Source organism: Lipophrys pholis, assembly GCF_963383615.2.
Source record: "Lipophrys pholis genome assembly, chromosome: 20".
NCBI classification, from domain to species: Eukaryota; Metazoa; Chordata; class Actinopteri; order Blenniiformes; family Blenniidae; genus Lipophrys; species Lipophrys pholis.
Window position 1 is genome coordinate 15,328,312 of NC_137648.1, and position 19,382 is coordinate 15,347,693.

Sequence of the window (19,382 nt, forward strand, 5' to 3'; positions counted from 1 at the left end):
TGTACTGTACTTTCCCTGATTGTTGGGTCTGAGATGGAAAAGTATTGATCACATAGTTAAAAGTGAAGCATTAAATGACCCGTGATGAACCACATTCAACAGTTAAGCAATCATAAACTATGGCCTATTTTGAATTTGGATTTTTGGCTGACAGATTAGAAATGACCAGCAAAAAAGATCATTCAATTGGAGACATAAAACAGTTATTCTCTGAGTTCATTTCAGACCTTTTTTGTGAACTTCAAGCAGCATTTCTTTCACACCGTTTTGATACATTAACACACATATTCCTAGTCTTCAGCAGTGTGGACTATGGAGAGAAGAATAGAAAGGACGGCGTGGTTTCACATTGTGCTGATTGACCCCTGTGACTCACTTTCCCAAGAACCGTCAGCTGCTGCACCAAGAGATGAGCGCTCTCCGTCTTCCCGGCTCCACTTTCCCCACTGATGACCACACACTGCACACAGGAGGGCACAGAGATGCAGCTGACTCACGCCATGCATGCAAAACAAATGCTGCCACAATAGTAGCCACCAGCATTTTTGCTACTTCTGCTAGTGGGTTGATTTAGCAACATGTTGAAGGACATTTGGCCTGAAGAAACTAATGCAAATACGCAAAGCACAAGCAAATTGAACAATGCAAATACAGAAGACACAATGCAAATACTGAAGCTTGCTGCAACATGTCCAGGTGGAGATTAAAAGGAGTGACCGACACAACTGGCCTAAGCTTGTCCGTGCAGTAGTGATTTATGAATATGAGATTTAAGCGGTGTGGTACAATCACTTTGCATGTATATCCTTTGTTTCTTTCTTTGTTTTAGGATTCCCTAAATGAGCCGTTAACTGTGTCCTGCCCATCAATTCGGTGCCTCTGGCTTATATTACCACCGTACTTGCAGCATGTTTCTGAAACATGCGTTCACTAGTCCTTGAGCCTGCAACAAAACAAGTGGACTCCAACAAAGACCTGCATTCAAGACATTGTAAACAGAAGCAATTACTCAGTTATTTACCTGATCTGTGTTGTACGACACCATGGACTGGTAGGCGATATCAGCCACGGCAAAGATGTGTGGCAGGTTCGCGGTGCGCTTCGCTCCGATGTAAAACTTATTATACTATGAAAGGAAGGATACAAAAACTTATTTCAAGGGATGCACACAAACGTATTGGACACCATGAAGCAGATATTGTGTTAAAACGGGTTGGTTGTATGCCTTGTCCACATTATATTTCTGTTCTGTGAGGAGGAAAGTAAGTTGAGGCAAAAAAAACCAACAACAATAATTCAGAGAAAAATACAATCAGTGAAGTGTGGAGAAGGCAGAAAAACAGGGGCTGTGTGTGTGTGTGTGTGTGTGTGTGTGTGTGTGTGTGTGTGTGTGTGTGTGTGTGTAAATGGGCTGACTGAGGAACTGCGGAGGCACTAATGAGACACGCCAGGCCACATTCAGTGCATCATTGGCCAAATGTAGAAGCGCACAATAACAAGTGCATAATAACACACACACACACACACACACACACACACACACACACACACACACACACACACACACACACACACACACACACACACACACACACACACACACACACACACACACACACACACACACACACACACACACACACACACACACACACACACACACACACACACACACACACACACACACAACTGACCTCAGGCGTATATATCTCCATCTTATGGAAAGGATTAACTGCGATGAGGATGTCTCCCACATACGTGTAAATCTGATTTCTTGCATAGCGGCTCTGGAGATGTTCTGTGACAGTGTTCTGGGGAAAAAAATGATAAAAAAATGCATATTTCACACTGCTTAACAAAAGTGCTTGTAAAGCAAATTAATACCTTCGTGACAAAATGGAAATAAGAGAGACAGCAGCAGAAAAATCATAAACACAGCCAAGTGGAGCTTCAGCGTATGTTTCGCCTCAAGTCAGAGCCTGTGACGTCCATTACGTCAATGTATTATTTTCATAACGCAGTGATCAATTCCCTTGTCTGCTCACTGCCAGGGACAGGTACATCAACAACAGCAGGGCTGCACTTGCTCCCGCATACCACCAGAGTTCCTCGGTTTGAAGGATGGGTGGAAATATCCGCTGGCAACTGAGGCTGGTTGTATCATTCAATACGTCAATGCAGTGTTCAGATTTGATGAATTGCTCTGAATGTTTTTCCTACAAAAGACACGGCTGTGTTTGTTTTTCCCCCCACACACACCGACAGGGGTAAGTCAGGAAAATGGCAGCAGGGTGACTTTATGACTTGTGGGTAAGACATCAAAGTACTTTAAATAAAGGATCTTAACTGTTGTCAGGTTGTATAAAATTACTTTCAATGCATTATTTAGTCTTGACTAATAATAACTAAAGGGCCCAAGTGTTCCTTGACATCAAATTTATATCACAAAACCTCTGCATGGAAATGTGTTTTAGACATTTTCAATTTGTTCATAGGATATGAAGTATTTAGAATTACTGCCTTATAACTGGATGACCCTCCTAACTAACAATCTTGTAGCAAATGGTGTCTTTGTGTATAACTGAGAACTGGGTAAGGTCCTACCGGTACTCTAATGGAAAAAAAAATGCTGCTTAAATAGGAAATTCCCACCCTTATTGTTTTTGGAGTGGAAACAGACAGACCTGATCATTTCAGAAAGCAAAGCCAACGTTCTGGCACAATATGGCGGTCTTGGTAGAAGCAGAGTTTTTAGATAATATGAATTTTACAAGTTTTACTTCATCTGTGTGATAATAAAGCTTGCATTACAATTCTAGATTTTCATGGAGGATCCATTAAAAACTCGGAAGCGGGACTTTTCCAACTGGTAACTTTCCAAGTTCCTAACTGCATGAACACAGTTAACATTCAGTCTCTCACGTTATTCATGAAAACCTCTGGTGTTCTCTGTGAGGTCGCATTCAGAAGAATTCAATTACATGACCATTGAGGTTTATCCACCAAAAACTAACCAGTTGGTCTTTAATAGGATGTAAAAATCCAACAGAACAAAAATCTAATTCCAAACAGAAAAAAAGCCGGGGGAAATGTACCACATTCCCTAAAGCCATGTGCCAAAGACAAACTGAGAAAGACACAGAGGAAAATAAGACAGCTGGCACAATCAGGGACAAGGCTACTCAACAAGAGGGTGGAGCAGAGGAACACACACTGAGGGAAAAGGAAATGAGAATCACATTGGACAGAGGCAGAATGAAAATGTACTTCAAACAAGTACATTTAAGTGAAATCAGGAAACAAAACAAGACACATAAAGGAATCAAGGAAGGTTAGAAATACAGACACTGTACAATACAAGAAAAGAAAGGAAAGACACCAGACTAGAAATTATTGGAGTAAAATCATGAGGTCTGCCCAGCAAAAGTCAACTGCCGTTCTAAAATCCATGTTCCCTGTGAAAGAAGGGAAATAATCTGACATGAAGCACATCACAGTTTCAAACCATCTTGATCCATTACCCAGGTTTAACACACTGAATACAACTTTATTTGGGCTTTCATACCTCATCTAGAACTTCAAGGGTGGCAAGGTCGTCCACCTCATCTGGATCACTCTGGGACTTCATGTTGCTTCCCTTTTTAGTGTGGATACGTTCATGCCTGGAATTCACATGAGGCACAATCACAGTCTCCCACTGGGAACTGTTGAAATTCTCTTCATTCAAAGTCAGGGCATTATGACCACCACTACAGACGCAGGGCTGCCAGGGGTACAAGTCCTCACAACAGGCAACACATTACACACTGTAAAACTCAAGAAACAAAGCTGAATAAAAATAAAAATCAGTTTCCAGTCTTCCTGAGCCTGAGCCCCACAAGCATATTTTCTCGATCAATAAAAACCACTTATCAATGCTTTTGAAAAAACTATACACTAAGGGAAGCTGTGGGCAGATGTGTATACATCGGAATGTTTGACCACTCACTGGCCACTTTATTAGGTACACCTGTTCAATCACCGTTAATGTAGAGATCTAATCGGCCAATCACATGGGGCCACCTCAATGTATTTACACGTGCATGCAGAGTCACGATGACCTGCTGGAGTTCAAACACTGCATGAGAACGGGCAAGCAAGGGGATTTGAGTGACTTTGAATGCGGCTCGGTTGTCGGTGAAATAATCTCAAACTGGTTTCTTGAACATGATGATGAGTTTACTGTACCTCGATGGCTTTCACAGTCACCAGATCTCAATCCAACAGAGCACCTCTGGGATATGGTGGGGAGGAATAATCACATGGTGGATGTACAAATTTGCAGCAATTGTGTCAAGCTGTTATGTCAACATGGCCTAAAATCTCTTTTCAAATCCACCCCATTAAGAATTGATGCAGTTCTGGAGGCAAAAGGGGGTCAAATCGGGCACTAGCAAGGTGTACCTAACAAAGTGGCAGGTCAGTGTATATATAAACACTGTATTAAAAAAAAATCTCTGTCATATTTTCCTATAAATCAAGAAGTCATGACTCTTCACAAAATATGAAAAAGCCACCTGCAGTTGGTTTAGAGCTGCTTATGAATGAGATCATGAACAAAGGTTCTGACTAAGCTTGTAGGTATACCTTATCACTCTCTTTTCTTTTCTCACATAATGTGACAGAAGTTGATCACACCTGAATAGTTGTTGATGCTTGGTAAATTTCCTGTCATTACTACGGATAATCTCAGCTGAAACAACCTTTGGAGCTGATTAGATGCTGCATCACCTGGAGGGTCGAAGCCCCAGACAGTCCACAGCATCAAACCGGAAGACACTATATCAAGGTAAGGCTCAGATTTTCAAAAGTAGTGACAGTAAGACGTACATGACAATGGAGGATGGAGCATGTAAACAGTATAATGAGCCCTTATAGTCGATGGCAAATACTGTACATGTGCGATCACAACTACAACAAAAGCTCTGACTGAACTATCAAAAAGCTCCTACGGTGGCATAAAGGTCACATAGGCATTCGTTACCTGTCATTACTGTCTGAGCTTCTGTCTGTCTTTCCATGATAGCTTAAATGACAGAAATAGGATTAACATTTCATGACTGTATGGGTAATACACATTTTCCGGGTGAACATTTCGACTCATGTGACGCATACTGTGCTGGCTGCACCCCAAGTGAAGCCGGTGCGGGATTGAGCTGTTTGCATGAGGGTGACAGAGCTTGTAAAACAGCGCACGAGGAGGGTAATTTGGATTATGCCGTTTGCGAGAAGCTAAGCTATATGAAACCCAGTGACAGAAAATGTTTCATGCTTTAATGTTCAGGGGGACTGTTTGACAAACTAGTAACATGAGTAAAAAAAAAATACAAAAATATCAGAAGTGGTGGTGCCGAGGGAATTCGACAAATGCAGCTTGAACAATACCTTGTTTTTTCAATCACTCCCATCTGCTGGTTGAGATCAATGAGCTCAATCAATTGTTTCTGCAGGATTTTCTCTCTGCCAACAGTCTGCTTGATGAACACATGCTGGAGCAGGTCTAGTACATTTGGCCTCAGCTCAAAGTCCTTAATCAGACATCTGTGGTGTGGAGGAAGCGAAAAGGTACAAAAGGAAGCAGCAGAAACCGGGAGCGCGGTGAATATCTCACATTAACATTCAAAGCTTCTGGGAATGTACTTTCACTGTAAATATTTATCATCCGCGGAACAATGACAAACGCCGGGGCAGCCGCACTCACTTGCAGATGAAGCCATTAAAGTCGTCTGACCAGAGCTCGGGCTGGTGGAGAGTAGGCGGAGGGTTTCTGTTAAAGGGGAGAAATGGAAAAGATAAATGGAAAGATAAGATGAGATGGGATTTATTCAGGTGGGGCGGAGAACAAAAGGCCGGGGCACAGAGTGGAACGATGGAGTGAAATCTCAACACCCGAGCAATTTGTCATTGAAGACATCCAGAGGTGTTTCTGTGGTGGCGCGAGGCGATAACTAATGGCCCTCCATCGGGGCACCTGGGGGGTATTAATACAGCCACTTTTGGGAAAACTAGAGTCTGTAACATTGGATATCTTATACATCTGAGAGGCATTCATAAAACCTTTCTCCTGAAAACACAAAATAAACAACTTCACGAGCAGTCACACATGATTAAGGGGTTAAACTTAACAAGGCCTCGCAGCGAGGGAACGACGGAGCTAATTCACTAGAAGTCCCTGTTCTGCTTTAAGTACTTTTTTACAAGTGGGTTTCTGGCACATGGTGAAGTAGTCAATGCTGCCTGCTAATGCATCAGGGTGCTTCACACAGTGGCTTTGACAAAGACAAACCGGTGTAATGGTAGGATCCTACACGTCGACGTGCATCCCCCGTTTACCACACAACACAACCGATATAGCTCCAGACATTTATTAGCAGTCTGTTAAACGCTAATGCTGCAACTATTAAAGTGTTTATTTGTTTTAATTCCAAGAAGACACTCTCATCAATGTCAAGTTTAGAGGAACGGGAGCCAGTTAGATTGTATTTGGTCTCGCTTTGAGTGATTGTCGCACAGTCGTGGAGGGAAACTGAATTCTTCTCAGTTTCAGGTAATAAAGAAGGAGAGCTTAATTCTTAACACGTGAGCATAATTAGGACAGCTCTTCTAATCTTTACCTGCTTCAGAGTCTGACGCTCTGAGCTGGGATTTGACTTTGGTATAGATACTGTCATCCAAGTCCTCCTCTGACTCCCTATGTCTCAGACAAAGAAGCACAAATCTTGCTCAGGATTGTTTTTTTTAATTTATTAAATTTTTATTCAAATGTATTCATTGGTTAAAGGAAGTAATGTATGTGAGGATACAACATGTGGACAGATATACGACATGCTCATAATTACTCATAGATCATAGCATATCATATGAAAGCTGTTCGGCTCATAGAAACACTTTGGAAAATATTTCAGAAAATTTGTGACATAAAAAAACCTCTAAATTACAATGAGCTCAATTTTGGTACAAGATACTCGTTCACCAGCTGTTATCTATTCCAAAAGATTAGGGTTTAATTTTGATCACATTATGGCAGCAAAGCAGAATCTTTCAGGCAGTAGCAACACATATAGTTCACGTTCCTGCTTCATAATCAATGTGCCCGTTTTTTAAGTCAAACTGTTCAAAATTTTGATTAAAATAGCTATACAGCAAGACATATCACAAACTATCAAATTGCATTCAACCAAATTGCTGAACGCATCCACCTCAGTTGCCCTGCAACAATATCCCCAATAGCACAAGTAAAATTAGCTTTTGACCAAACAAACTAGTGGGTCAGATGATAAACAACAACGAATTCGTGTGGGATTTGTGACTTATTGTGATATTCGATAAGATATCATTACAAAACTGGAACAAATATAGTTGAAAATAAATTCCAATCGAACATATTTTGGAACTAATTGCGATAGTGATGAAGACATATTACTGTGATTGCATCTATATTGTGCTATTATTTCATCATTTAATGAAAAAATAACACAATCATGATTTAATATTACATTTTTACATGAGAAGTTTGTTAGTGTACTTGAGAAATGTTCCTTTAAGTTACTGGAATACATAAACCAATCTTCAGTACCACTTCGGTGCTCGACATGCGGCGGTGAGCACAGACACCCACGCAAATATTAAGGTTATTGCCCATGCTATATTTATACAACACACAACAAAAGACACTAGAAGATTAAAATAAGTTAAAAATCTACTGAAAAAGCAGATACATTTCAAAATGTTGGTTCTAGTATTGAATACTGAGATGTGCTTGAAATGCAATCAAATGTGATCCATTACTTACAAAGCCTCAACTTAATTTAATAGATATTTTCGATGTAGTCCCACAAATATGAATCACCAATATAAAATAAGATAATATGATACAATTGTAAAAGGGTTAAATGATAGTGGGGTGTAGGATGAAAACTGGCATTTCACAGTTTAAAGGTACTTGCAGCTGCTTCCGACAGCTGAGAAAGTCCAGAAAGTCCAGCATTCAGACAAAAATGACGACTCAGCAAGAACAAAAGTAGGGTGACTTTAAAGTTAAGTGAGTGTGTGAGAAATAAAAAATCTGATTTTAAAGAACCTATTTTTCTTGTGTTTTGTCTGTTAAATTCTATATCTATAGGAACAAATCATCAAGAGAGGGTATACATACACCAGAGGGGGGTATATTCCTATGATCCCCAACAGCAAACCGCACCCTGAAGCCTAACTATCTCACCTTTGCTGCAGATTAAATACCAAAGATGGCACCAAATCTAAATTATTTATCAAACCAACTAAATGATTAACAGCACAGTCAGTTGGTCTCAATTTCCTGAATGACATTTGTGATCCAGCGTGTGCCACTGGACTGTTTTTGTGACCGTCTGCTTACACACCAAAATGAAATCAGACGGGGAGTGGCTGAACCGACTGCCCTCAATGTGGCTTTTTCCAAGGCTGCTTTTCGAATGCACCCTGTGTTGTGTGTGTGTGTGTGTGTGTGTGTGGGGGGGGGGGTCGAGTGTGAAGTGAGAGCCTGAAGCTCTGGCTGCAGCAGTCACACAGATTCAAAGGAAGCTGTGTGACGGCTCCGGTAGAGCACGACCCCCAGAGCAAACACACAGGGCAGCTATGACACAGGAGCCGTGTGTGTGTGTGTGTGTGTGTGTGTGTGTGTGTGTGTGTGTGTGTGTGTGTGTGTATTTAAGAAGCTGCTAAGAAAGCTGCTCCGTTAAGAAGACTGTAATGGTACGTGCTCAGTCACACTGGAATCCAGTGACAATAAACACTTAGTTTTTCACCTTCAGCATTCAACACAAACAGATGAGAAAAGAGTGGCTGAGCTTTCTGCCTCCCCTTCCTACAGGATGAATGTGCCGGTAGGGGAGGAATTTAAAGATAAGCTGCTGCAAGCAGAAAAAGAAAAAAAAAACATTTTAAATGAAAAGGACTGTACTTTGTCTGGTGACAGTCTTTATAGAGAAGCAAATCACTGCGTAGGTAGCAGGAGATGGCTTTTCTGGCTTGCAATGCAAGCACTATGCATTAGGCTGTCTTTACATTCCACTCGGCAAGCAGAGGAGGAAAACAGAGAAAACATGCCCACTCCTGTGTGATGATGACCTGCATGAGTACAGTGGATTGAAGCTGATCATGTCTCAAGGACTGGATGTGTTGTTCCAGCTTTAAAAACGTGTGGACAATGTAAAGCTCCTGAAAGCAAAAGCATATAGTTGATTCATTGCATATTAGACGGATTAAGTAGCACGTCTGCCATCGGTATGGATTACAAACTCAGTTCACCTGAAGAAATACTGAATTATTGGTGAATAAGCTTAAACTAATGTGGAAAATACAGCAACTGCTTCTTGACACACAAAGAGAAACCTAGAGAATATACAAATAACTTAGTTATTGTTTCGTTGACTCCAAATATTTCCATAAGAGCCAAATGTGTGGTGAATTAGTCAACATAAAACAGGTGATAAGACATGAACAAATCCACCCCCCTGTTTCATATTAAAGTTGTTATGATAGCACAGTAGCTGGATGGTTAGCAGTGTCTCTCACAGCAGGAGTCCAATCAATGCCTGGATTAAAGGCACTCGCTCAGAACGGCAGAAGAGGACTGAGTTAAAGGAAACCCAACGGCGCTAAGGTCAAAGTCACAGCCCCCCCGATGTTTACCTGGGTATTTTAAAAAGAGCTCTCATTGGATGGAGGTCAGAGAGGGGCGGGTCTCCATCTCCCAGCTCTATGCCGGTGATGCCGAGCGACCAGACGTCACATCGGGCGTCGTAGGTCGAGTCCAGCTGCTGCTCACATGCTATTACCTGCAGGAGACAATCAAAAAGCATGTGGCAGCGTTTGCAAACAAAGTAAATTACATTAGAAGCAAGCATGTAACGGAGCGACGTGACATTATGAAGTCCTGCGACAATAAATGACACAAGCACACAGACATATTTACGTTTATGTCTCATGACTGGTGTACTCACACTCACGTGGTGCAATTCATACCTCCTTACCCCAAAAACTAAAGACCTTCGACAAATTAAATCTTTATTCTTAAACCACTTTTTGGATCTCTCAGAAACGAAGGGAAACAAGAAACACAAGCAGTATTTCATTTATGTCCTGAGGGCAAAACATGGTACCCAATCAAGTGAATCATCTGAGCAGAAGGCATGTGTACCCCCTTAACCAGACACACACACACACACACACACACACACACACACACACACACACACACACACACACACACACACACACACACACACACACACACACACACACACACACACACACACACACACACACACACACACACACACACACACACACACACACACACACACACACACACACACACACACACACACACACACACACACACACACACACTCATATGCACGCAGACACACAAAATCACAAAGCCATGACCTCAGGGCAGCATTTTGACCTACATTCATGTCTTGGAAAGGCATTGTAATCTTGACCAGAGCTAGGAGACTAACCTAACTTTAACCTTTACGGTCCCCTTCAAGCATGCCTTAACCTTGCCTATTCATATCATGAAGAGGTGACATTTGTCTGTATATGGAAGGCAGAAATCATCCCTCAATACATTTTCAATACAACCTCAAGAAATTCAGGCTCCAGAAACTGATCTAAGCCGATTACGGGAGAAGGCAAAATAAACCCGGGACAGGTGACCAGTCGATCACAGGGAGACGCACAACAACAGGAACTAAAATAAAATGTGGAATTCAACTATAAAAAAACAGCAGAGATGGTAATGAAGCTACTGTGAAACAGTGTGACTAATAGGCCATGAAGAATTCAGTGAGTTAAGAACATCTCTCCCAAATTAAACTATGTAACATAATGCAGAGTTGATGCAACTTACCCAGAAACTCAAAGCTCTGTAAACAAGTCTTCAGAAGTTGGTATGACTGTACCCCAATGAAAGCTGTTCTATATGTTATCCTTCATGGAAGGTCAGCGTAATCCTGTTTCCTGGGACCATGTAAACAAAACTGAAGCTCCCACATCACAGATCTTACTCCTGACATGCGTAAACCTTTTCTGCTGAAGGCGTTGACATCCTGAGTCCACACAAGGCGAGCTCTCACTTAGAAGTTTTCCGATTAACTTCTTAAACAAATCAGATTGAAATTCTCAAGTCTCCACAGCATACAGAACACAGAGCTCAATACTGGATTTGCACTTCATGCAAACTTCATGTAAAGATGTCGTTTTGATTGTAGGAGTTGTTTGGGGAGAGCGGCCGGGCTGAGGGAGGTGAAAAGTGTAGCCGAGTATAAGTTTACCCATCTTGTCCCTTCACTGGTTGCTAATGACTCGTCTACTCCTGAGGGATACTCTTATGGGATGTAAACGGTCGGTTAACGGACGCCTCTACTTATTGAGGTTTTCCAGAGCTGTTCGATGAAATATAAATGAAAGGTGTCGTATCGTTTTCCCCCGAACACGTGTCCACGCCGTCCTGATTGTCTTGACATTCACATTATCTCTACGTATGCGAGGAAGTGCTGTCACAACCACGAGAGGTGTTATCGAGCCTTCTTCGAACGGGGCGTCGCTTCATGATAGGCTGCAGTCTCAAACTGCTTTTTTTGGAGGTGTCTTTAAGAACATTTCATCCCAGTTTAAAAAAAAATTCCTCACAAAAATAATAATAATAATAATAAAAAATAAAATAAAGTTCCAAAAAGCCTGTGGGTTTGCATTAATTTAGAGATGCAGCAAATAGAGATGCATTAAATCCTTGTAAATACAACAAAATGCTTTTAAGTGCTACCCAAAGGCAAAAGGTCATTAAAGATTCCTGTTATAACCCATCACGGACCCATCACAGAGACATAGTTTTTATTGCGTGAGAGTGCAGCTCTTCAGGCAGTTGATAAGATTTCACACAGCTCCCTCTGTAGGCAAATATGGTCTTACCTGAAGTTTGCCGTCTTACACCTGTCTACACCTTAATCCGGCGAGAGACAACAGGCTTTTCTCTTTTCTTAAAATCTAAACCACCATTTTTGGTTAAATGTTTGAGATAGGTGAAAATTCACGAGAATTCTTATACTTTAATACACCAAATCTTTTGAAATAGTGAAATATCTGAACCTTTTCTGTAATTACAAATGACGCATTATACTGAAAGACTCAGTAGTGTTTGGTATGTAATGAAATTATTGAAATATTTACAGAAATCCATTTATGATTTTTATTTTCTAAGTAATAAATGTTGAAATATGAAATTTCAGTCACTTTTCCACTTCGAAAGTTTTATATTATACCAAGGATGATACATGAGGGTGTTTCTAACAGACTTCAAATGTCAAACATGTAAAAATGGATAAAAGAGTCCTGAAATATTACTTAGTAGCTCCACAGAGGCTCCCTAAACTGTTATAGTCTAGCTTTCTGGATAACAGGTTCTGCTACTCGCAGCAATGAAAGCAAACAAAAGTTAACAAACTGCATCTGAATATTTTCAGCTGTGTAATTCTTCAGGATATTGTCATTTATGATGCGCTACAGATATAAAAACAGGGCAGATAAATAGCAGCCGGAAAAGGGAAACTGAAAAAACTGTTAATGTTACTGCACTCATTGACTTTTTACTGAAAAAAATACTTTAAGAAATAGAACTGACAATATACAGATTTTTCCTTTTTTTTTTTTGGTTTTCGTACCTTGACATTCGAAATAAACATTTCAAACAAACAAACAGAATGATAGATTAAAATTGGATACATTACCAATAGTATATCTGTCAAAGATTATATGATTGAATCCCATTTGGACACTTTTGGTACTATTGAGTAGTACAGTCCATAAATGGTACTTAAGTGAGAGTGACACTGCACGTGATCAAATATGATGCATTGATTTGTCTATTTTGTCAAAGTTTTATGTTTTTATGCTAATTAAAGTTATCATGCATTTTAAGTTAAAATTAATACTGACTAAATTATACAATACATAGCTTTTTAAACCAAGTCAGGAGCCCAATGAAAAATATTCCCAGTAATTATTGATATATTCTTATAACTTTACGATTTGCTCCATAAACAGTGATAAGAGTTACCTTTTATTGACTTTAGTTCAATTATTGTTGACCATGCATTGGTCACTGAGGATATAAATGTGCAATGGATAGAAATGATATTCAAAGATCCATCTAATCTGAAAACTGTACATCAGTAAGTCTGTCCCGCTATTCATTCATAAATCCACCCAGTCATTCATTCATACTGATTCTCGAGCAGTGTTGTACTACAGGTTCAAGAACTGAACTTGTGTTTGGAGGTTTGCAAGATTCGGCAGCTCAACAGAAGAAAGTATTTCTAAGGACTTTTTTTATGGCTGAAGAACCTCTTTTCATTATGAGCAGCCAGGAAGTGATTTTGGACTTCATCCGCTCACATCTTCATTTGTTTTCGGCATTCGCGCTGTCTGCGCAATCTTTTATTTCTGATTATGTTTATTCACAAATACTACTCGTGACCGGATGGTGCCCGGTAATAAAAAGGCCTTTCACGACAACGACCAGTTCCTATGTTATTGTGAAGCGAGCCACAAGCTTGTTCAATTAGTCGGTGTGTTTACATGAATCTTATCGACTGTTTTCAGGATATGGCGTTCGCATGCAACAAAGCTATTCTTATCCTAAATGCATGATGGTATGTGTCCTGGTTCCTGACGACTGTGTGCTATTTGCTCAGGTATCCTTGTAACACAAAGAGACATGTTGATAAAGTTGATCTGATTGTGGTTATTGAAAATGAGACCCCTTTTTCTTATCATTATTTAGTGCCAACATATTAATGTAAATGTCTATTATCACCCGATTGTTAGCACCAGCAGAGGAGTGGAAGAGCAAAATTGTTGTCAAATAAGTGGCTGTTACTACGGCATGCTCAGGCTGCGAGAAGGCAACCGGGTAGGAGAAATAGTCTGGCAGAATTTATGAAAACAGAGAAAATAATGATACCAGCAGGGTGTGATTTATGGAGAGGCGAAATGGGGACGGTCGAAACAACAGGCGATTTTGGCTTTCACTGATGATTCAATGTGCTTTAAATTAAATGATATTTCATGTAATGTTTCCCCACTAAAATCATTATAAAGTTAGATTAAGTTGAATTTGAAATTATTATTTATTCTAACAAATCATACATTTGCGGCACTGACTGTAATAGAGACTAATTAGAATGATAAAAAAATAACCATAGCGCTAACATGTGTAAACATTAAATAAGGATTAAGACAAACTGTAGGACTCAATCGCCTGCCTTTTGTGATGGTTTTACTTGTTTACAAAACCCAACAACTTCATCCTTGTGAAGTTCTACAGCTCAATAGTGCTTATGATTTGGAATACAATTATTTGCTGTGCTTTGTTTGATCTGCTGACAAAGTGGCTTCACTGTGAGAGATAGAGTTTATACTCAGAGAAGATGCATGAGCAGCAAGTTAAACCCTGGATAGGTGCCTTTGGAAAAAAATTTATAAAACCACGAGACATATTTAAAAAGGTTTATGAGATGGAGATAATGGTTTTATAAGGCTAAACTCTAAATGGTAATCATTTAAAAACATGGTGAAAATGGAGAAGTGTCATAAAATAAAAAGATCAACACTCTCATTGACATTGTGAAGCACGTTAAGCAGTGTAGAGTCCACCTCACAGGACAAAGTTACACAAGCCCACCATGATTAAACTCATGTACTTGTACAAAATGACCACAATTTCTCTTCAGCGCCTATATGTACTGTTAGTGCACTGAGCCATGATTAGATAAGAGATGAAGGATGAAGGCTGTCCATTCCATTGTGTCCATACACACTACATTTGACAGTGTTATCTCTTCGATGATTATGAACGGTGGCCTACTGGGATGTGCTCCCGGCTAATGTAGTGGAAAGAAGAGGAGGCGTTTAAAGGCCGGTTTCACTGTACCTCAGGAGCCATCCAGAACGGAGTCCCCACAGACGTGTTCCTCCTCAGACGGGTGTTTGTCAACTGGGCTGAAACACCTGCAGGGAAGAGGACGCACATTTAGGGAGTGGGTGGGGGTGGGGGGGGGGGCAATCACCTCAATAACTTCCACGATTTGTGTTTAAGTCGTGATCAATGGAAAAGGGGAACATCTCAGAGATTTCTTGCCCCCACTAACGCAGCTGTCAGTATAAAGTCGAGGAAAACAACACAGACATGCAAACGTTTGCATACACACAGAAACATCGATCATCTGTGTTTTCATTTCCTCCAAATGATTCATTGCTTTGAATAGCAAATCCTCAAGCGGCTGCAAGTGATTTTCTCTGACGTCTCACGACAACATATGAATGCATTTCAGTTGGAAGCAAGCTTTACCAGCCAGGGACATTTCATGTCCTGTCAGATAAGAACATCACGTATTAGAGATGCTGCAGCTCGTGCTACAGGAGACCACGTCACGTTCCAGCCGTCACGTCACAGACAGAAAAAATATCTGCAGAAATTGGGGCTGCAGGGAGGAGAAGGGCGGCTTGTGTATGAATGTGTGTGTTAATGTGCAGTAAAAAGCCTGACATGGAACATGCTGACCCACAATCGCGACTTCGGCCCAGTCCAGACGAATCAGTGTTACAATGCACGGTGATGTATCCCAGGGCTGGCTCGAGCTTGAGAGCAGCAACCAGGACAAACGCAGAGCCCGGAGACAAAAGCAGCTGCCCACAAACAAAAGGTGATGCACTGATGCACACTGCAGCAGAGCACAGCCTTTGTTTTGTACGTCGCGTGGTTATAAGATTCTGCAAAAGATTCAGTCAGATTTAACGCCGCTCTGATTGTCTGCAGAAGGTGTTTAAGCAGTCAAACGTGGCACATAAGGAAAAAAAAAAAAAAAAAGCTTTGAGGAAATGAAAGGCTAATGTGGGGAAAAATCCAGACGGTGACATGTGTAAAAATCTGCTCAACATAAAAAAAAAAAAAATGTGCGCAGGACGTGTGTGTCCACTCCTCATCCAGAAACAAGACCATGAACATGAATCTAATTCCAACCAAGCTATGAAAGCCTTTTCTGTGCCTGGGGTTAAAGCAATGAGTGGAGAGGAACACCAGGACGAGCAGTGCAAAGGAAAACACTTCTGTTGCAAATATCAAAAGGGATTATAATCATATGCAGGAAGGGATATATGTATAAGGCTGACACACACACGCACACACACGCACACACACGCACACACAGAGTCACGCTGCTGTCAAACCACCAAACCAGGAGACATAACCATCAGCTCACATTAGTGGGAGCAAACCTGCAGCTTGACATGGATGCAGTCACGTAGAAATCGGAGGCTAAACTTCCTCTGCAAATCGCACACAAACACACGCACGCCTGCTATAATACACACATGTGAGATTCATCAGTGTGTGGGAGTACGGGAACACAAAGGCCCCCCCACCACCATTAAAGCTTTCACAGTCCCTCTGTTTCCACTACATTAGCCCGGAGAGGAGCCTGGTGGGCCACACTTAATAATCATCACAGAGATAACGCTGTCAATTAGAATATTCATGAACGAACAGCTCCCCTCATTCTTCCACTGCTCCTTTTTGGGTCCATCTCTTTGCTATTTTGTTTCTCCGCTGGTGATGAGTCACTGCGGGGGCTTTATCTGCTCAGCTGCTTAGTGTAGCATGCGCCCCTCTGCATGAAAAACCATTAATCCCAGCTGTGACGCGCTGCCTGCGCATGGCGCCGAGTCCGACACTCTCACTCTGCGCTTTTCGTCACTCTTCAAGTTCTTCATTCCACGCACACGCTTCAGGATTTTCTGCTCGCCTCCTCCTCAAGGTTTCTAGTTTGTCATTCTCACTGACGTCACATACCCGATACAAACTTGGACCGTCAGCAGAGAGATGTAAAACAGCAGAATACAAAAGACTTTTTGTATAGATAATTAGAAACCTTTCCCTCAGCAAAGACATCAGCAGCAGATTAAAACACGGGGAGCGTTATCGGCTCGTGTTTGCTTCCGCCTTGGTTTCATGAGAATTACATGATTACATTACATTGTGTTACAGGAGGGGGCAGCTTCACACAGATATTTTTAGTCAGTCCTCCCTCTCTTTACTAAAGTGACCAAACATCCCCTTTATGTGTCCACTGTCCAGGGAGTCCTCGGGGGTTTTATCAATTCATGAAATTGTCTGGATTTCATTGTGTTCCAAAGGACATACACAGTATTTATATAGACTGGTGCTTTGTTGCATGTGATTTAGCAGACACTCATACATACATACATACATACAAGCAGTCAGAAATAATATGATCGCCAACATTGGAGCAGCGTTCCGTCTAATTTACTAAGAAAATGCAAAAGCGCAAGGAAGCCTTTTTTTTTTTTTTAATAAAAGCCGGATTTCTTTCTTTTTTTTTTATTTTTTAAATCAAGATTATTGAATAATTACAAGTAAGACTTTGATTGTACTGTTGGCTTTTAATATACCATACAAAACACCAATTGTTTCTATGTTGCTGTATTTTCCAGACTAAAAGTCACAGTTTTTTTCATTTGTTTGGCTGGTCATGCAACTTATATCCAGAAGCATTTTATCATCAAAGTATAAGAGTACATACCATCTAGGACAAAAACAGAATGCTGCTAATCACTGTAATATCCTCATTACGACCACATATGGCTGACAGTTTTATTTTTCTCCTAGTTTTTGATAGATACAACCTATTTTGCTGTACAATTTATAGTCTGGAAAGTACAGTACTTCATTCCAGAGATTTAAGAAGTTAATTTTGTATCACTGATTGTCAGAAAGAAACATTAATTCAATCTGTCTTTGATAATAGAGAGATTCTATTTGTTGTGCATCTGAACTTCCTTTACATACAGAGAACTCCAAATTTCCAGATCCTAACAATATGAGGCAACTGTGAATATTATTTACGGTAAGTAACCTGAGGCCAAGTGTCCTATTTTGCTTAAAACAGAATATGATCACCCTAACTTTCACCAACTGCAAAGCAAATGGCAAATAGATCGACAAAGGTTTCCTAAAAACGTGTTACTTTTTTTTTGAGTAATTAGTAAAGTAAATCTACTTGTTATAGTGGTATTCCAAAAAAAGGAATTAAGTTGTCGTATGAGTCAGGACCGACCGTATATGAGACCTGACTTGTAAATATTTTACCATTCAGTCAAAATTTCAACAAAATTCTGAATTGCCTCCAAATCCTTTCCCAAACCACATGCACACATTTTGAAAAGCAAAAATAAATAAATAAATTATATATATATATATATATATATATATATATATATATATATATATATGAGAGAAGATACAGCAAATATACTCAGAGAAGATAAACTAAGTGGGAGATTCTGACCCAGTGGTGATCGATGGCATCATTGCTTTATAGCAATTACCCTTACGGTTCAAAATTAATGCAGTAATGCTTTATCAATGATAAAATGTCATAACTGTAAATGCAATTACTTCCTATCTGTGTTTCCGGAGCCCAGCACTGAGCAACATCATGATGCCAAAGTTGATCTCTGCAGAAACCGGCAACACTTTTATGTCATAAATTCTTTCCAAAGATACTGTATCCCTCCTATCTGGGACATTAATTATAGGTTTAGCTAGAGAAACAGCAGACACTTGATAAGATGTTCTACGATACAACATCTCCTGTTTATTTAAGAAGGAATGGTTCAGTGTTGGCGCGCTGCCTGGAGTCCGATCTTTTCAAATAAACATCTACTGTAACGCTACACACTGTGCATTTTTGCTCCACCCCAAAAAGATAACAATCATAAGTGAATTGTGACAAAAATGCATAAAAAAAAAGTATGTGGGACGTAAACAAAAACTTTTTGGAGACAAAATTCCCTTTTCTGGAATGGAATATTATTCTTCCGCAATCACGTTGAGTCACGTGCATCATACGCTGCGATTCAGCTTGTGTTTTTATCGTGCAATCTGCACACAGCAAACTTCATGTCATGTCCAAAGGTTATCAGTTTCATGTCGTACAGTGTGGCTCGTGGTGAACTTGTAAGATTGCTAAAATTGCGCAGTGTGTAGATGGCATAAGAGCCGACAGCCTTTTGCTCCAAACCTCACTCACTAAATTCAATCTGTGCCTAACCAAAAAAGGTTCTTCAAAACATGATTTAAGACAATTTCATTGGATACGAATCTATAATTCAAAACGTGCAGTATCATGGGTATATGAGCATTTTAGTTATTTAGTAACTACAAGTTTTATCATAGACTGAATTATACTTATTATTGTTTGTTAAACAACTACATTATACAA

The 19,382-nt window shown here is 40.3% G+C and overlaps 1 protein-coding gene across 1 annotated transcript in view; it reads right to left on the bottom strand.

Moving 5' to 3' along the window:
• Positions 1 to 19,382, bottom strand: part of myo3a (myosin IIIA) — a 59,737-nt gene that overhangs the window by 25,651 nt on the left and 14,704 nt on the right. The window contains exons 6-14 of the mRNA XM_080490030.1: positions 15,014 to 15,090; positions 9,709 to 9,854; positions 5,741 to 5,806; positions 5,425 to 5,580; positions 5,024 to 5,065; positions 3,566 to 3,662; positions 1,695 to 1,811; positions 1,022 to 1,126; positions 377 to 460 (exon numbers count right to left, since the gene is read on the bottom strand). Coding sequence (XP_080346156.1) covers positions 377 to 460; positions 1,022 to 1,126; positions 1,695 to 1,811; positions 3,566 to 3,662; positions 5,024 to 5,065; positions 5,425 to 5,580; positions 5,741 to 5,806; positions 9,709 to 9,854; positions 15,014 to 15,090 — 890 coding nt within the window. The remainder of the gene's footprint in view (positions 1 to 376; positions 461 to 1,021; positions 1,127 to 1,694; positions 1,812 to 3,565; positions 3,663 to 5,023; positions 5,066 to 5,424; positions 5,581 to 5,740; positions 5,807 to 9,708; positions 9,855 to 15,013; positions 15,091 to 19,382) is intronic.